The 20,332-nt window shown below is 39.6% G+C and overlaps 2 protein-coding genes across 3 annotated transcripts; one reads left to right on the plus strand and one right to left on the minus strand.

Moving 5' to 3' along the window:
- Positions 1–505: 505 nt before the first annotated feature.
- On the minus strand, positions 506–5,567 carry LOC141901525 (neuropilin and tolloid-like protein 1). 2 transcript variants are annotated; one of them, XM_074788827.1, is made up of 6 exons: positions 5,409–5,567; positions 4,452–4,697; positions 3,931–4,071; positions 2,835–2,966; positions 1,276–1,347; positions 506–600 (listed from the first exon to the last, which is right to left on the minus strand). In XM_074788827.1, exons 1-5 carry the CDS (start codon positions 5,479–5,481, stop codon positions 1,286–1,288), a joined length of 654 nt encoding a protein of 217 aa, XP_074644928.1. In that variant the 5' UTR covers positions 5,482–5,567; the 3' UTR covers positions 506–600; positions 1,276–1,285. The 2 variants fall into 2 exon arrangements, with proteins under 2 accessions (XP_074644928.1, XP_074644927.1); XM_074788826.1 differs by lacking the exon at positions 1,276–1,347 and adding an exon at positions 2,209–2,316.
- A 2,735-nt stretch (positions 5,568–8,302) lies between these two features.
- On the plus strand, positions 8,303–16,270 carry LOC141901906 (uncharacterized). The gene is made up of 4 exons (XM_074789474.1): positions 8,303–8,500; positions 9,638–9,849; positions 10,892–10,933; positions 13,209–16,270. The coding sequence occupies exons 2-4, from the start codon at positions 9,689–9,691 to the stop codon at positions 15,529–15,531; spliced, it is 2,526 nt and encodes an 841-aa protein (XP_074645575.1). The 5' UTR covers positions 8,303–8,500; positions 9,638–9,688; the 3' UTR covers positions 15,532–16,270.
- The last annotated feature ends 4,062 nt before the right edge of the window (positions 16,271–20,332 follow it).

A 20,332-nucleotide genomic window follows, 5' to 3' on the forward strand; every position in this document is an offset into this window, starting at 1 on the left:
TTCATAGATTTTCATTTGTTTCTTGTCACGATGAATAGTTTTGAGTTGTCTCGTTAAGATGTCCTAAGTTAGTGAGGATTTTCATGTGAAATATAATTTTGATAATGAGGAATTCTGAAATTGCGGACAGGGGCAGATGAAGCCTACCACTGGAACCGTTCTAGCGGGCCACGAATTTAAGCGGATCCCTGTTATTACAAATTAAATTTGACGTAACCACAAAATTACTGGAGGCTGTAAAATAACAAATTTTTCTGAGGGAGGATCTTGCACCCTACTGGACTGAGTGGTACATCGAGAACTGAGGATGCATCCGTGTCTGGCATTCTGAAAATAGGTAGCAACAATTGATGGCGTAGGACAACAGAAAGAGAGAGGCGTTAGTTTTAAGACCTACGCAAATTAATTAGACCCGGGCTGGGAACGGACTTCGTTAAGGTATGAACTGAGAATTATCCAGTAATATTCAAGATGACAAATCGATTAAAACCAATAACGAGTGAGATAACATTTGAGTGTTGTGTATTATTTATGAAGTTTAAGCCTCTTCAGCAACTTCAATTCCATCACAAACCAAACCCCATGAAGTCATTTCACAATCTGAAACAATAAGAAAACAATTTGGTATGAACACAAAAAAGTATACCACGGAAAAAAAAATGTTGAATATACGTAGATTTGTTACGTTTGATACGTAGATTTACTACTTGTTAGATTTGATACTTATTGTAAGGGGCTGTCCATAAAAGACGTCTGCACAAAATTGCAGAATTTTGCCCCCTCCCTCATGTCCACAGAAAACATATTGTGAACTGTTTTTCCTCTAGCTCGAAGTTGAAGTAATCATCCCCATAATGCACTAAATTACAGGAATTAAGCAGGGAGAATTAGAAGGATGTCCTCCTCTTAATAATCACCCTCCCCATGATTGTCTACAAAAGTCCAAAGTTCACAACCCCCTCCTCTGGAACTTGGCCGCCTTTGATGGACAGCCCCTTGCTAGATTTCTTACGAATAGATTTATATCTTTTATTTTCCTATTTCAATAATTTGTTCGTTTTCATCATTTTTGGTTCAACATTGCCTCACCTTTAACCAGTGGAAAGCGTGCGAAAAGCAAAGCCGCAGGAGTCAGTTGCACAGTCAAGGTTTAGATATTAGGCTCAATCTAAGCTCATCAGGTTCTGAACCCGATGTTTTCTGGCTGAAGTCGTGAGTGCGCAACTGGACCCTGCTATATACCATCTATGCTGGAGAATATTTTTGTAAACTTACCTGATTTTCACTAACCAAATAATTTCTGCCACAACCTTTTCCACCAGGGGAGTTTTCCCGTTTTACTATTCTCTATAGAAACGTGAATATCTTTCGTAAGTTTTCATCGCAGTCTAGAAGGGTTCGGGAAGTGAGTGAGGGATGGGTTGGGGGTGGGGGTGGCGATGTGGACAGCTGGACCGCTGTTCATGAATCGTGCATTGTGGTAAAGAAGAAATAACTACTTTGGTGCGAAAGGAACGTGTTCAAAGATATTTTCGTTCGGTGCTGGAAGTGTACATGCAGGATCTCCAAGAACCCGTTTCACAGTCGTCAGTTCAGATTTAACTCATAGTTAATTTATCAAAAATGAACTAATTTCAACTCGGAGATGAATTTAACTCACAACTGTGAAACTGGATCAAAATGTGTAACAAACATTTCTCCGGGTTTTAAGTAGGGTATATCATCCTTTGTGCGAGGATCCATCGTGACTTGTGCATCGTTTAAAACACAAAATTGATTCTCAATGAAATACTATGGAGTCAGATCGCAATGAATCTAGAAGAGCACTCGTAAACAGCAAATCCAGAAAAACTTCTTCCACATTTTCCGAATAGATTCTCTCAGCCATTTTAAACAATCATGAAAATAATCTGGCCGTTTGGATCTTGGAAAAAAGTTTTCTGTTAACACTGTTTTCTTGTGCTTTCTTTCCAATTGGTCTAGGTTTTGATACTCTCAATTCCGGCCTGGTGGTTGAAGACCATTTTGAGTTGATATATCAGATGAGCTATAAAAGCAAGCGGCAAGCGCGTGTTGCAAAAAGCAATTAGGCTTATCGAGATGTTAGCAAATATAGATATGATATACGCCATTTTTAGCCGATAAATAAATGTTTCGCGGAAGAATCAAAATCGATAGAGCAACGATATCGTGAATGTGCGTGTGTACCTAGTAAAAACAATCCTTTCAAAAATCGATCTATTTGAAAATAGATTTAGCTACCATCACTTGAGCCCAGTATTCGTTTCCACCACGGCAATTTGTTTTCCAGGAAATCTGCAATATCGTTTGGCGAATACGTTGAACATCAGAAAGGAAAATACAATTAAATTCTACTAGTTTCAAATCCGAACACTCTTAAATACAAAATCTGAACTGAATGTAAGATATTTGCTAGAAAAATGATGATTTTTTTTCTGGACAAACTTCCACAGTTCCGAGGCTGATGTCTTACTAGGGCATGTTTCGATTGCATCTCCGATTACAAACTCTCTACCGGCTACGCTATTCCGCAATAGGTATAGAGTGTATTCTGGACGAAAAGAACGCACCAGATCGAAGAGAATTAGAATTGGTATAGAGACCACAATCGAAACCTGCCTCAACTCGCATCAGTATAGGTCGAGGCCAAAACGTGGAACTGGGTGCCGCAGCCGATGAAGCTTTGACCGTTGAATTTGAATTTCGATGATTCAACGAACAAGTCTTTGGATTTGGATGGGCTATAAAGGAACTGAAGAATCAGGTCATATATATCATTTCGACTGAAATATCTAAATTTATGAATACAGTACCTTTACACTTAGAATAGCCGTATCTATCCTCATCGGATTTATCTTCGCAGTTGAATTCACCGTCACAAACTAACGACTGATCGATACAGTCGAAATTACCGCACATGAACTCTTTACCTTCCACGCAGTAATCTGTCAACGAGAACGAAAAACATCTTTTATAGATTCAATACACGAAGGATGATTGAGAAGACATGATTGTATATGAAATTCGCCTCGTAAAGTCCGAGAAGTTTCCTTGAGCTAGTTACGACGGTTCAACTATATCCATATAATCATCTTCAGGAATATATATTGTTCTTTCGGATTTTTGTTAAACATATCGTTACTATGAAACCGGGTGTTTCATCAAGGTTAGAAGCCTCGATACGTATATTCGCAGTCGAAGAGTTGGGAGAGGAGAGATGGTTGGAGCAGATATTGAGGGATATAGGAGAGGCGTTAGAAGAGGGACATCGGGGGAGAGTAGTGCTCACAGGGAAATGGCATTATGTTTTCCTAAATCTACATGTCATAAACAATATGAAAGATCTTCCAACCAACGATAGAATAAGATTTTGTTAGACCTTTTTTATAAAGGCCGTTAGGCCGTTTTTATACAATCGTATAAAATCTTGGAATAGCGTCAACTTTTGACCAACCAACGTCACGCAGAGCAAGCTGATATTTACTAAATATAGATACGTACAATTAATCGTAAGTGCATCATTTCCGTGGGTTTTAAGGATCTCATGAAGATATATGATCATGCATGATTCTGTTAAAATGGCTCGTCACCAAAAACTAAGACATGTGTCGATAGAACGTATATTCTGGTTACTATCAATTCCGGATTACAATTCTCTACCGGCCACTTCTATCAGGTGGTTTACAGATTCAGTTCCGATATCGGTATACGGTAGGGTGAATTCTGGTTAAAACAAGCGCGCCAGAAGAGTTCGTTTGTTACCTAACGTTGGTGAGCTTTTATAATCGGATAGGCTTATACCGACGTGGTTTGTGAAAATATCCGATCGTAACTGAGTACAGAATATAATTCCAGCGACCTGCCTTTTAATACACATTTTTGAATTGTCGGGAGCTTGTAACATCTTACCGTCGTGATATTCGGAGAAAATGATTTCGAATCCGCTCGTCTCAGTGTCGGCGTCACTCGTGAAATGAAGTGTCAATACATTCTGGTCGGAATGGGGCCACGGGGCGTGTGTACTATCACCGCAGAATCCCATCATGTGAACTGCACACAAAATAAACGTGATTCATTTAACTAAATGCCGCTGAATGCTGAGAAATTTAGAATTTTTGCAGAATGGTTAGACATAGAACTGAAAAAAATTCAGTCGAAAAATACTTTCAATGGCCTCAAGGCTTCAAAAAAGAACTCAAATGCTCGTACAAAACTCGTACAAAATTGTAAAAATTTGGTAATCAATGATCCCATAATTGATTATATCTTAAGTTTACTATTTTGACAGTTTCCAGATTTATCTACATCTTCAGAAAAATAGTAGAATTTCAGTCCTATAATGAGTTTAACAGTATTTGAAATTTGGAGTTATGACGGACGAACGCCAAGCAACTTGATTTAGTGTAGGCCTATATCTTTTTCTGACTCACTTGGTAACTTCTTGCCCGCCATCACTTGCATGCCTTCGTAAACGTCTAATTTATCTTTAGTACAAGCCGGCACGTTTTCGATGTCCAGTTTCTTGAAGTAGATTTGAATTCGTTTGTTTTTCGGCGCCACCAGAGTGACCGTGCAGTCCATATTGGGCGCGTATTTCTGTTTGTTGGTCAGTATTAGTTTTCCGCCGTGTTTGATACCGATGTTCAATTGTTTTCCGCAATTCTGGTCCATTACAACTAAAAACCGATCACGTTTATAAATACGAATGTACCGTATCGTTTATTCACAGTGATAAATACCTTCCTTCCAAGGGGCCTTAAACGAAGGCATACCGTCGTTTGTGATAGGTTGTTAAATATATGAATCAAGGAAAAATTATACTTCAACTGAAATGTCGACAGGGCCTGTTCAATAAAGGAGACCTGAATTCCGGTGAAACGTTTGAATTCTTAAAGACTGGATCGTGTTTGTTCCGAAGGAGAGGGATCAACTATAGAAAACCGTTTAGGATACTAATTAAGGAACAATTGGAGTTAACGGAAAATCTATAGCACGTACGTAGGTAGATTTTGTCCCCGGAACCCCCTGTCTAAAATCGTCCCATTCACAGATTAATTTAGGTCAGAATTGTACTTAAACACGCGGTCTTACAAAATAAATTTTATTGGGCCCATAAATTTGAAAAAACCGCAATTTTCTAAAAATAGCGATCTATTTTCTATTTTCGATTGACTTCATTTTCATGTGGCGACCATAAAAACCATTAATAACACAGAAGACCTCGTAAAAATGCTCATGAAATTCGAACTGTTGATGAAGCACCTGAACAGTCGATTACAATTCATAATTCATTCATTTCCATGTTAAAAATCATATATATATCAAAAATATTAATTAATTTAGAAATGCTAAAACAAGTCCATAATGAGTGAGAATTCTGTATATACCTGGTTTATCATAAACACTGGCTAACGTAGTCCATACTTGAAGCAAGAGAATCCAAAAAATCTTGGACGACATTTTTCTGGGATGTTTTTACCGCGAATCAGTCCTAATGGGTAGAGGTGGGAGGTTTATGCGCTCTAGTACCTGTAGACGGGTCTTCGCGGATAGATTTTAGTCGTGGGAATCGAAATCTGGTCGCGTTCCGGCTTTTTGCGATAAGATTGCGAAGCAAGTTGTCAAATTGATAATGAAACGCCGTTTAAAATGTTAGGGACACTCAGTCCCGTGCGTAGGGAGTATATACTGAATGCTCTGTATATATTTGCGCAATTAATATCATTTCCGATATCATTCCCGGTATCAAAAATTTAAAACAATTTTTTCAGTTCACATCCGTTGTTTTGAAACCCTATACGAAACCATTGAATGATGGCAAAATCTTTAAATACTTTATATTCCCCTGTATCTAAAAATCTTATTTGTCTAAATTATATGTATGATAATTTCGTCGGTCATGACAAAGTCGAAGTAGATTTTCTCAACCCGTTTCGCGGTTGAAATTTTATTCTGCGGTTTAGAACATTGGAACAGTTTTTTTTTATCTCGGAAGTCTAATCTATCTCACAACTTCACTATGGGTCTCGGGGGCTGTGTCGCACAGACTAGAGGAACCAGTACCATATGGCTTAGATTTAAGACCAGCATAAAGAAATTTTAGTTCTTTAACCAAACGAACTTAAACGGTCGGTCTGCGTCCAGCACGCAGTTCCACAGTTGGAGTTAAACAACAACCAAAAAAAACATCGGGACAGATTTTGAATTCTAAGGGCCAAACATAACTTATGATTATAGAACTGGGTCCTGGGGGACAGCGCTTTGCTCCAGAACCAGTCCCGCAGTTTCTGTAGTCGAAGCAGAATTAAGGCATATCTACGTCGTATACTCGAGTTGTTGTCATATAGAACCTGTCGCTAAAAACACCGAATCAAAACAACCTATTCATAGATATATGTATTTATCTATCCGTGGAATTAAGCAACAAATTAAATACCGATTGAAAAAAATTCATTCAAACTCAGCCTTCGGATTTGATTCGAACTGACTGAAATTCTAGCACCTGTGGCGAGTGTAATGACATTTCAATAAATCAAGTTCAACATTAGGTGAAAGTCATTTATAAACCTGAATGATTAATGCGTTTAATGAACTGAATTAACCGTTCTTCAGAACAGAGTATATATTCAAACCTGTTTTCCCTCTCTCTCTCTCTTTCTACTTGTTAGAATTAGGACAGTTACCCGGCCCTAATGAACGAAGATTCTTCGAGTATTAAGAAATGTTTTTCAAAAGAGCCGATTATTCATAACACGTTCATAACTGACTTCCGTGAAAACCTCTTACATCATTTAGACATTTTTACGACGTCTGCTTTTTTCGAAAGTCCAATAAATTTCAATCTAGATCGTCGTCTTCTTAATATAGAATGATCGACAAATATTTATTCGTATCCATAAAAACAGACGACAAATAAATTGCGATGATAAATAATTTCTGAATTGAATCTATTCGAAGTTGGAACAAAAGCCCATCGCAGTTCCACAGTTGTGTGCGTTTGATTTGCTAATTGTTTAACCCACGTCCACTGTTGTGTGGGTTCAATTTGTCCCTAGATCTGAGTTCCAAAGTTATGTTTAATTTGTCTATGGCCCCGTGTATATACCCAAAATGTGATTACGAACCCATCTACCGTTCCCCAGGTGTGTCAGTTTTTTACTGTGGACACAGTTACACGGTTGCTTGATGTGAATCGTCCTACAATCGATTCTTTCATTTGAAATAGTGACTAAAGGCCCAATTTTAATACCCATACCCACGCGGGGTTTCGTACACGAGAAACAAGAACACACTTATTACGTTTGATATAAGTTTATTCAGAATAATGAAACCTACACGAAATCCGTTCGCGTTCACAGGTTGTGAATACAAGGCGTGTGAAAATTCGCGAATGAAATATGTTTCATCGACATGTGACAAGATAAACTGTGAAAGTCAAAACAGAAATAACCGAAATGCCCGCGATATTCCGTACATTCGACATATGATTCATAGTCGGGTCGTTACAATATTCAAATACCTTACAAATCCATGTATATAAAAATGGATATTTGTTTTCAGAATATATTTTGGCAGAGACAAACACATTCAATGGTGCCGTTATTCAATATGTTGTATATCGTACAGATTTTCCGGTTATCGAAATAACGATTGTTAACAAATCCTTCATATGATTTCTTCAGGTCTAGGTCCTGATAATCAAGTGTCTGGTAAACAATGGAATGCGTGCATCAAGTTTGTGTACCAAGAGACGGTATAGTAAATCCAAACGTTGAGCCCTTCCTCGCAAAACTAGACCCTCTAAAAAGACTCATCTAACAAAAGACATTGTCTATTCAAGTTTTGCTCGGGAGTGCATTGGCTTTCTTCCAAAATGTGCTCTTTTTGGCTTATCACACTTCAAAACCCCTGATATTGAGCTTTCAAATATATTCTGCTTTCAATATTGAGCTTTCAAAAATAATTTCTGATATTTAGCAATTTTTTCTCATACATAGAGGGTCGCTGCCCTCGCATATACTTTCCTAGTGGCCTTAAGGCTGAACTTTCATTGATGAGAAATTTCTCGGAATTTCCACGTCACGGCGTCATTGATGTAAATTCTTGTCGTGTGCGCGATATTTCACGAAAGAAAGGAAAGAAAGGTCGCACTGCAAGAGCTGAACAACAACATAACAGCAACGCACAATCATTCATTCTCTCGATCGCTTTTCCTTCATTTATTTCGACTACGATCAATACTCGATGAATAAAAACTAAATACCGATTGACATGGATTTAATTTGACGCGAACGACATCGTGCAATAAATTATTTACTCTACTCGCGAACTAAAAACAGCGCCTATTTACAAGAAGAAAAGGAGAGAGTGTCTTGGTACACACAATACCGGTTCACGCATTCATGAATGACAACTCCTTGAAAGCAGACGATCTTCATTCACTTCGCCGTGGAACTCAGGGACTCCACATTTACTAATGGTAAGCTTAACGATTTCTTTCTTATTATTTTTATTAAATTGACACACAGAACGTGTCGAAAGATCGCCATTCTCCTTTAAATATTCTCCTTTAATTTCTTCGTAATTGTGGAAGTTTTAATAATATTCGAACTATAGACGCTTGAATCACATCTCACGGATACCAATACTCTATATGTTATGTTTAGAGTTGATACGACGTTTTAACAATCTTCACTCTGAACGAATATGATTTGCCTGTCTTGGTATAGTCTGTTATTTGCCGTGTATTGTCTCCAACTCGAAGGTCGCGTCTCTTACGAACCCATCACAACTGCCGGGAACGAAACAGGGGGTTTGATTTCGAAATTTGAAATCGAAGTACAAAATTGGAAACAACGGTTGTCTGAGTTTTTTCACAAAAGGACGAAGTAAATTGACGATCACCTCGATGTGGAACTCTAGGCGCTCTTCCCTTAAGTATGTTCACCGCCATTTGGTCCTTCACATGAATCTACGAGCGTTTATCTAACAGTTAGATAATTGCTCGTAGCATGAATCTAATCGATGTAAATAGAACATTTACCATATTCCTACAGAGGAACCTCATTGATACGAATCTTGTGGGCAAAAGTGAAATTGTCATATTAAATGGGTCTCGTATCCAAATCTTGATTGATATGAATATGTTAGCTGGGATATGCTGGATTATCGTGATAAACGGGTTTCGTCTTTAACAGAATTACAGTATATTAACGAGGTTCAACTGTGTTAAGACAATGAACTGATCAAACAAATCCTCTCATCGTGAATAAATTGATAAACATTTATAACTGAAGTCTTCTGTTATCGAAGCCTTATCAGGTGGCGGCCTACTCGAAAATACTCTGTAATATTGCGATGGCCGTCATAGATTTATAGCCAAACTATATACTCGATCATAATTGGAAATAAATCATTAATCATAATGGATATATGCGTTGCCTTATCGTCAGAGAGCTGTTTACTCTAAAATCCTGAAATATTTTAATAGCCTAGTTTTATGCGCACGTATAAACTGGCTTCCAATATTTGTGTGTAAATTCGCCTCGTTCGTTTGACAACTACGACTCAAAACGATCGGGGGAAAAATAAACATTGCAATTCGTTCTTCTTACAGGACGCGCAGTTCGGAATACTGGATTTATAGCTACGAGTTTCAGAGAAAGCGATGAATCCGTCTGAAGTACAGTCGGCGGCTTCCCCGCTGACTGGAGTGTCGACCACAGAGATGGCCGCCGACGCCCGCTTTGAAATACACGCCCGATACCTGGATCGTCTCTCCGTGAACCTGAACACAAATCCGCTCGGACTTAAAACCGGACCTAACAGGTACAAATATATATATATTAGAAATGTTTGAATGGAAAAGTGTTGAGTTCTGTGATAGTGTGAGTGACTTGGATTATGGACTTTTTAACAATTGACAAATTAATCAATTCCAAAATAAAAATCTAACGGGACTCCCGAAGCTGATTTGAGAGTGAAATATTTACCCCGTTCCAACGTAATATTGTCAGTTCAGATTTTACCCAGATTCGATACAAGTTAACTAATTTGACACGTGACTCCCTTGTTATTAATTTTACCTGAGGACTGTGGTAGAGCTTTTGCTGTGTGGCTGTCACGTGACCGTGGATGACACACAGACACTGACAGTGGTGTATATACTTTAGATGAATTTGAGATTGTGTTATGAGGTGGTGACTACAAAATAAACACGTGTACTTTGCAAAGCAGATGTGGATTTAGGGGGTGGTCTCGATGGTCCGGATCCCCGCTTTTGCAGAGATTGCCCTTTTCGCCAATACAGATTTCGTTAAAATATGTAAATTCAACACTTATCCTCTCTGAAATTGTAACCTTTCGAATGTATTCCTTCAAAACTATCTAAAACCAAGGCCCGAACAATGTGGAACCCTAATAGAGGCCTTTGACGATGGCTGCTTTATCCGAGAAATGCATTTTATTTTCGTCTAGACGTCTTCCAAGTTTCCTAAATCCACCACCTGTAAAGTCGATTCCAGACTCGAATTCTATGGAGGGTAATGACTAGATAAGATTCGATGGAATTCGGGTCTTGGTAGGAGAGTAATTGACGTTATTTTTATCTCATTCGTAAACTTATGCGACGTAAGACTCCGCGTGAACTGGGCGTAGTAGGTGTCATATAACGTAGATCTGTAATAGCGCGGTGTCTAATTTTAGTAGCGCATCACTCGAGATGAGAATCTAATTAATGACGGATGATACGGCACCGCGCGTTCATGTCTGTCTGCTGCGTGGTACTCGTTATAATTACGACTGTATCGTAAATACTTCATTACTCACGCCACTTCCTAAACTATCCTCACCTTATACCTCTTATTTGCAGGGATGTCAGAGATTTCTTCGCTGTACATAGACCAGCCAACAAGTAAGTTATCTTACTATTTATGAATTTCATTTCTCAATAAATATCAGAGCGTGTAAATAGTTACGATATATATTGCATTAACAGAATATAATTTTTTGAAAGGACACCCCCAAGTCTAGAGACTGTACCAAATGATGGGGGATGCCCCAAAAAATCAATAGTTAATATACATAATCAAAGTATTAAAGAACTTCCTTCGCAATACGTGTTATCAATATCATTCCGTCAGCGTCGTCGTTGTTTCATTGGTTTCGTGTTTTGCTAGTTAGGCTTATGCTGTCTGTCCCATTGATACTTATAGTTAATAAAACGTAAAAATCTATGAGAATATAAAGAAATACATATTTCGGGTGGTAAGTATTACCCTTCGTCAGTCTGTAATGATATTGGATATACCGAAAAAACATAAAGAGGTAAACTGTAGTTTTTGGTATACGCATAATCTGACGGAGGGTGTGGGCTACCGCATTATTAATTATCCTCAACCACTTTTTTCTCTGTCTTTGTCTTTCAATTCTTCTCTTGTTTTACCTTTTTTTATTAACATGGGTGCTTTAAGTAGTGGCCCTCGCCTTCCCAATCATCTTCTACGTATTACGATTCACTTGTTTTTTGATGAATATTTTCAAGTTTGAAACGTGTTCATTTATAATAACGGTGCTATAGCTGTAAAGCAGCGATAACGGGTTTTCTGCACAGCCTTGTTCATATTCTTGATCTTGTCCGGATAATGTGTCGACCACGAAAGCGTGTATGCTGACGCAGCCCCACTTTGCTATGAAAATGAAGGGAATTTAGAATCATTATCATCAATTATTTGATACCGTCTCAGCGGGTATATAGCATATAAATATTCTAAAAAACAATTTTCATAAACGATATTGAAGGAAAAGTTACTAAATACACGTCTTGAATGATAAATCTTTATTTCTGATAATGAATAAGATTTTATTTCGAAAATACAAAATCGTGTCGTTCCATTATAAAATGTAAAATAATCATGTATGTAATTACTATGATCCATACGATTCTCCTCGTTGACGTATTGTTATTGAGATGGATAATTTTAGGTATTAGTGCAGGATTGGATCATATTATATGTATATCTGTATTTCATATGTAGTTTATTTTCCAAGCAAAAACAAATGGTCATGCGTAACAAATAGTAAAAAAGGATAAAACATAGTCGTGTCAACGCATGGTTTCATACCTGTGCTAAAACTAATTGCGTAAAATACAGAATAGAATTCATCACTGACATAAATACAATACCAGTTCAGTGGAAATATGATTATTAGGTTCGTAAATGTTCAACGATAAGTTTGAACGGAGATAAATTACCCGAAATTCGTTCGAATGGAGTAATTCGCGAGAACTGCGTTGCAAAAATTGATTTTTTCACTGCTTTGTGAAAAAAAATTCTAATAACGAAAACGAAAACAAATTGATTTATTATATTATATTCTTTCTAAGACTTCACTCGTTCAATGTCTAACGGAGTACTCAGAGCGGTTTCTCGAATAAGCGCAGACACTGGTCGCCTACACACCGCTGTTCGGCTGCCATTGTTCCGTCGTGTGAATATCAAGAATTAAATTCCGCCGATAAATCGTTTCCCGAGACTCGAAATACCAAATAAAAATTCTCCCCGAGTCCTTTCTGTTTCTTGATCGAACGCGCGAATAACTCATATTAACATTTGCAGAAAAAAAATCATTTCATAATAACATTAAATTTCGTGTATGCTGTCCTGTCCTTTGTTTTGATATTTCAGATTTATTTTGTTCGCGGCCAGGTATAGGTCTCCTTGTCTACATACAGAAAATAAATGAAATAGGCGTTCATCATTTCCATAGTGACACATTGATGAATACGCCATGAGATAAATCTCATTAAGTCCTGATAGTACTCTCTATACGGGTACCCCAATTAGAACGAGTGGTTGAACACATATCGAAAATAATGTGGATGAGGCGAAAAGTCGTAAATTATATGAATTTTTTAAAAAGAAAAAAATATCACGGAAAATTCAACCTAAAATTGATTTTCGTTTGGAAAATCGCATAATTGTTATCAAAGATATGACAATCCCATCGTTTCCATTTGACTTCTCGACTTCGAGATTTGTCTTCCAAGACTGATAATATTTATTGGATTGTCCATTTAACCTCGCGACGGTAGGCCAGCTGGTCACTCGTAATTGATATTGATTGCAACAGCTTATCTCAATTAGTACTCTGACATTCACATGTTTTACTTATACATTTTTTTTCAGGATAACGACTGATTTGAAATTTCGCAACTACAAGAGCCCTCGACTAGAGGCGAGTACCGCATTCGACGCCCGGCTGAGAAAACCGCTTTCAAACGCGAACAGCTACCGGTCGGTGGACCGATTCAGCCGCGAGTACCGAACGAAAAAAATCCTCGCCGACGACGAGCGATTAGCGACGATGCAAAAACGGAAACAGCAGAAAGAGAACCGATCGCGTCACGGGTCGAGTATCGAGTCGAATTCGATCGCCAGTACAACGCCGAGAAAATGGCGCAACAATCCGTTAGATTCGAATATCGACGACGAAAAACGTCTGCCGTATATCGATCAGAAACGAGCCAATCAAAAACTGCGCAAAGAATACGGCGATAACATCCGGCAGAAAATGTTCGCGTCGAAAAATCGTCAGAAATTTCGCGTTAATTACGATTACGTAGATTTGAATAGTTCGTTAAGTTCGAGCGATAAAGTATTACTGGGCGGCGACGATGACGTCACGATGGACACCCCGACCGCCAGATACATCGGGAGTAGAAATAGAAACGGCGTTCGCGAAACCCCGGATTCAAATTACAGTAAATCGTCTTCGAGGAAGAATGAACTGTATACCGGGTACGGTAATCAGAAAACGGGACGGGGATTTGTGTCGCGGAGTTTACCGAACGAAACACGAATACCCAGACGACTACCACAGTTGAACGGGGATAATCGGAGCAGTCCGCGTTTACCACAGCTAGATCTAAGCGACGTAAATCGCCGGAGCACTTCGCGAATGGAATCGGAATCGCCGCGTGCTAAAAACTATACCCGCGGTTACATGAACAAAGGCAATTTCTTTCCGACCGAACCGGATATTTCATTTTCGCCTTCGATTGACTTCCCGGAAAATCGGAGACCGTTACCGTCCGTGAAGCGGGTCAACACGCCAACCAGTCCCGATCATCTATTCAACGTTCATCACATCGCGCTGTCTCCGAGAACGGCGAAACCAGCGGCGGCGTCAACAAAACGGTCGACTCCGCCGCGATATATGGGCGATTATGAAATTCTCGACGAGCCGACTCACTACAGTTCGCGAAGTACAAGTTCAGAAGATTTCGCCAGGGATAGCCCGAAGTATATAGCCTCGTACGGGCTGGAGAGCGTTAAAATCGCTAATCTAATGAGGACGGACTACGACGAACGGTCACAGGAGCGACGGAGCAGTCGAGAGGAGCGTGGCTGGAGCGGCGGTGAATGGCGGGATAATTCGGTTTTGTCAGGGGCGAGTAAAATCAGTGCCGAGTCGAAACTCAGCACCGAGACCAAGCGAGAGAATGAATCGAGTTTTACCGCTGTAGATGCGGAGCAGCCGGGAGAATCGGAAGATCTAGATCCGACCGATTCGACCAATATTATCATTGAAGATCCAGCAACAACAACAACCGACGATATGGAACGCGGAATAACCCCGATTCCTACTGATGGATTTAGCAGACAGAAATCTTCAGAGGCCGGAGAAGGCACTGAATCGCCAGCACTGAGTACCGACTTGAGCCAACGGAAATCTCCGAACACTAACGACGATGATGCACGGTCCCGCGAAATAACTCCCAGTGATGGCGATTTGGGCAGGCGAAAATCCCCCGAAGCTGACGATGTCACGAATGAAACTAACGAAGCGACTCCGAAAACCGACGAAGATGTCAGCGAATCGAGAGTCGCGACGCCATTTCCGAGTAGCAGCGATTTGGGCAGACGAACGGCTGAAGAAGAAACCAGTGAAGCGATGAATGAGAGTGAAAATCCGACAACTCCAACAGCCACTGAATTACTCGTTACAGAAGAAGAGGAAAGAGCAACCACGTCGACTCCAGCTAGAGATGACTCGGTAACCGACGCTGATATTTCAACCAATGATAATCAAGATGACACGGCGACGACCAATCACGAGGAATTTCCGGTTGAAGAGACTCAAACCGACTACGAAGCAGAAATTCGATTTTCCGTAGATGAATTCGACCGGGCTTCGTCAAACATGAGCCAAATTCGTCAGTCACCTTTCGACGAGAAAGACGAGGGCTCGACGTCGGCGACATCTATCGTCGTGGATGGTGACTGCGAAGCAGACGATCCGAAATCTAGGGCCGATTATTCGGATGAATTGAAGAGGGAAAATTCACCTGAAATTATCGCTTACGGTTTGACAGTACCCGGTACTGTACAGGCAGAAAGATTGATCAAAATCAGCGATAAACAATCCAGCTCTGATGGAGCCGATATCCCAGAGATACGAATGATCACCGCTACCCCGCTACCACATGACTACTTCGACAATTTATAGGATAAGGAAAATATGTGATGGAGTATACAGTGTGCGCTGGTCTTTGGTTTGGTACCAAAATCGGAATTTTATTCTTCGAACTTAAAGCAACCGAACTAAGACGGTCTTTGATGAAGTGACTATCTTCCTTTTTATCCACTTAGAGAGGACTGTTTGATGTATAATCTTCGATCCTGACATTTTTAGGTCGTGGCTGGAATACTTAAAATATAAGCTATCTATGATGTTGTTATGTTTATGGTTCCTAGATATTATATAAAATATTACTCAAATGTTATACCCTGTGAATGCGTTGTGAAAAATCAATAATTCGTTACTTGTCGCATTCAATAGATATTTCATTGTGTGTCTAGTTTTTCGAACTTTTTAACGTTTTAGTTTGCGGAGTGACTCATTCGTCATATGGTGTTGTAAATCTTAGTTCATAGACGTAGACCACTAGATGGGTATAATTTGTGCAAAAACGACTGTCAAACTAATTTGATTAAGTTCAATAACATAAGACAAATAATTACGTTGCCTTATTATCTAATTTCTTAGGAATTTGAATTGATTTGGAGTTCGCAGAAGCATTTCGATTGGTGGCTGGTAGACTGGTTGAATTTAGTATTTCAGAGTCAACTGTGGGTTTTGTAAATTATTCTCGAATGTTGTTTAGCGCCATTTCGGGCGCATTTTTCTCCCTCACATAAAAGGGTATTACGATTATGTACCCCATCTAGTGGATTTTCAATCAACTAAACTCACAATAGAGTTTGTTGGTCGTAACCCCGGCAAACCCGGTTAGGATGATGATGGTTATGATGGTTCATTATGGCGCCCATTCCACTGATAAACAATGTTCATAGGTGATCCTCGAAGATTATTATTACGCCGGACCTTATCTGGAATAGGCTTTCATCTTTCTCTTACCCTGGGGGAGATTGTAGTTCCTGAGCTGCACTTCAGCGATACAAGGTACTTACTACTCTGTCCAGTAGCAAATGTGAATTGATGCCTTGCCTAAGAGCACTACAGAACAACCGGGGTTCGAACACGCGAACAATGTCCCGAGGACAACGTCAGCGTGCCCGGACAGCAACATCCCAACTGTAAGACTTCAACATTCGATCCGATACTACGCGCATGGGTTTCTTACTAAGCCATGCAGAGGCTATCAACCTCACATCGCTGCCCGGCAAAATATAAGTTTTGATGAGATTATTGCGGTGGAATCGATGGAATCGATCTGTCTGACTGTAACAACACTTGGTTCCCCGTCGATTCTACGTCCGGTTACGTCGTTTCACCGAATTACCCGTCGTTAACGCGCGGTGTTGAATGTCGTTGGTTCCTATACAGTTCTTTACCGGGAACTTTCAACATCAAACTATATTACGATATCGAGCCATCAATATTCTGTGATGAAAACTATCTTCTCGTCGGTGAGTCCGATTGCAGATTCTGCGGTGATGGAGACCGAGAAATCCACCGTAACAATTCGATCTCGTTTATGTTTAGAAGTAACGGCGATGGTGCGCGAGGTAGTCGGGTTTATATCGTGTATCGTTATGAACGAAGCCATTTGAATATAAGTCATAACTGTAGAAGCAATTTGCTTACATTGGGCAAATTACGAACATCGAAGGGGTACAAATTTGCAATAAATCGATTAACATGCCAGCTCTATCTAGAATGGGTCGGACTTGCGGATAAACTTGGTCTGAATCTGACATTCACAGGTGTTACTTTTAAAACGTATCCTATATTCGAGTTGGCTTCGGTTAAAATTCATGACGGCTGGAACACCAACAGTGAACCTATCGCTAATATACCTGAACAAATGGGACTACCATCGGTAACATTTTACACGAAAACCAACAAGGCCGTCATCGTAGGTTTGCCGTATCAAAACATATTTCATGCGCAATTACTAGTGCAAATTTACAAAATATCAGATTGACTGATCAATTTTCCTCCTGTTCAGACCTGATGGATAACGCAGTCCTCAGAGCGATCATCTGGGTCATCGCTGCATTCAGTTGCATTGCAAACAGCTTTGTGATTCTATTTCGTTTTCGATCAATACGATCAATTTCATCCTCTGAATCACGTAGCACACCTTCTGACATTCTCATCATCAATATCGCAGCTTGTGATTTTCTGATGTCGATTTATTTGTTTGTGATCGCGGGATCAGATTACGTATATAGAGGAGTTTATTTCCTAAATTCAGAAACTTGGACGGACAGTTCGCTGTGCGGTTTCGCTGGTGTTATGGTCACTCTATCATGTGAAGGCTCATTGACGTTTCTGTGTATTCTAACACGTCATAGATTTACAAAGATGGTTCATCCATTTTCTGGAAGCCGAATAACATCTTCGGGATATGTATGTTTCATATGTTTCCTGGTTTGGTTTATAGTTGGATTTATTTCATTAGTGCCACTGATACCATCATCTTATTTCGGGGACCACTTCTATGGTACTACTGGAGTTTGTTTACCTATGAATTTAATTTCTATTGATGTCAACGCCTGGCAATATTCATTCGCAATTTTTGCCGGGTTCAACTCGGTTATACTTGCAACAATAATGATGACTTACGCGCAAATGTACAGACTCGTATCGGGAAGCAGGTCTGGTTCGGGTAGAATTGATCCAACCGAACTGATTCTAGCGCGTAGGAGTTTGGTGATTAATCTTTCTAATTTATTTTGCTGGCTGCCGATAATTACCGTTCAGTTTTGCGCGGTGATTCGAGTAGAAATACCGAATCAGGTGGCAGCTTGGCTGGCGGTTCATTTCCTACAGATCAACTCGTCCCTTAATCCCCTTCTTTACACGAAAATAACTATTGATATGAAATTTATACAAGCAAGAACTAAACGCCGACACCGATAAAAAATTAACAACATTCCTAAAGTTGCTGTGCTCCCTACGTTTCTCTAAAAGTGAGAGGCCGCAGAAGACGAATCGACGATGAACCGAAACCCAAATCATGATCGGTTCCATTAAAACGGATTGACAGCAGTCGATGACGACCTCGATTGATTCTAGTTGAAAACTCAAAATATTTGCATAGACATTATTTTTAGAATTCCTTTATTGAAGAGAAGAAAACAACCATAGAAAACGGTAAAAATGAAAATACCGAAAACCTTTGGCCTAGAACAACTAAACCCCTATTACTTGCATGGCTGCCATTGAAGCAGTTATTTATTAATTTTTTGATTTATTGCTACGTGTCGAATTAAATATATACTAGTCTTAGATACTATAGATATATAGTAAGTAATCTTCCTTTGTGGTCCGGTATATAAAACGATAGCGAATATCGGTGTTTTGGCTCAATTTCAGTATGACCGAAACAACATCGTTCTATTGAGTTTAGGTAACTTTGACTCGCAGATATAAGATATATCGGCCTGATTCTTTACACCTCGTAACCGAAGACAAGCTCGGCGTGATTCTACGAGGACCAGCTTAATTCAATTACCAACGAAATGAACTCAACCAAAAATGTCTTTTTCTATAAATCCGGGTTAAATATCATATTTTACATGCATTCATGTATAGATGGACTGTTGGATACGAAATAGTTAAACATCTGATTTAAATCGGAAAATGATTTAATTTGTGTCTGAGCAGTTTGCAAAATTCAAAGTTGACTTTGACCAGAAAGGCGAAGTTCACAGTATGGATATATGAATATTTTGCCAGTTTTCGAAGTAAACATTCAAGATTTTTTAGACGCGGTAAACTGAAGAAAATAATAACATCGTTTTGACGACGCTTTACAAAATCCATATAGGTACGGATACCATGACTTAATAGACCGTTTTACAAGCAGCATATATTTCACAGTGAGGTGGTGAAGTAATATATCTACATAAGAGCGAATTATCTCTTTGTGCAAATGTTACAATTTGTATTCAATTCAATTTCATGAATACTGTGCATTCAGTCTATATGAATATCTGCAAAGTTAATCTTGTTAGGCGTCCGTTTTGAAAATGTGACGCCGAGATTTTGCTTAGATTTTAAGTTCTATTCGTCAACTAATTTCCATCTTCCGCGGCTTCCATTGTACGTGCGGGTGTGTGGGATTGATCGCTTGTTGAAGCTGTCGCAGTACATGTTTGGTGATGGAGTTTGCAGCATCGATGCAGAGCAATAGCTCGTGGTCATGCCCCGAACCAGAACCAGTACCGTTTTATTACAATCGTTACTACACCGTTGTATACGGTGTGGGTCCACTTTCCGTCATCGGTCTAACTCTGAACGTGATAACAGTTGTTATATTTAGTCGTTTGCGTAGAGTACACCGTTCTGTTACCTTACTGATGGTCCTGGCCATCGTAGAGACTGCTTTCCTGCTAAACAAACTCCCGTTTGGACCGCTGAGATACGTGGTGTATCGCCTCATTTACGGGCGTTACGTGTTTCAGCGACGTTCCTTCCACATCTTTCCACACTTGCTACACGGGTTGGCGATTGCTAACACTACGCTTCTCGCCACTCGTAACTGGGTGACAGTTTTGATTCAAATCGAGCGCCTGTTAATATTACTTTTCCCGTTAAAGGCGCCGACAGTGATTACACCGCGTCGATTAATTGCATTCAGCGCATCGATGAGCTTTGTAATTTTCCTGTTAAAGATGTTAGACTGGTTGTTCCAACCGACGCTCGAAGTTATTACCACTGGATGTCCAGCCCTGGATACCGTCATCGTCGTAAAAACTTTTAAGGGGCGAGTTGGCGTTCCAATCCAAATCATAAAGCGCATCTCCATCACACTTATACCCGTATTGCTGACCGT

The sequence above is a fragment of the Tubulanus polymorphus genome, chromosome 3, assembly GCF_964204645.1.
Source record: "Tubulanus polymorphus chromosome 3, tnTubPoly1.2, whole genome shotgun sequence".
In the NCBI taxonomy this organism is placed as follows: domain Eukaryota; kingdom Metazoa; phylum Nemertea; class Palaeonemertea; order Tubulaniformes; family Tubulanidae; genus Tubulanus; species Tubulanus polymorphus.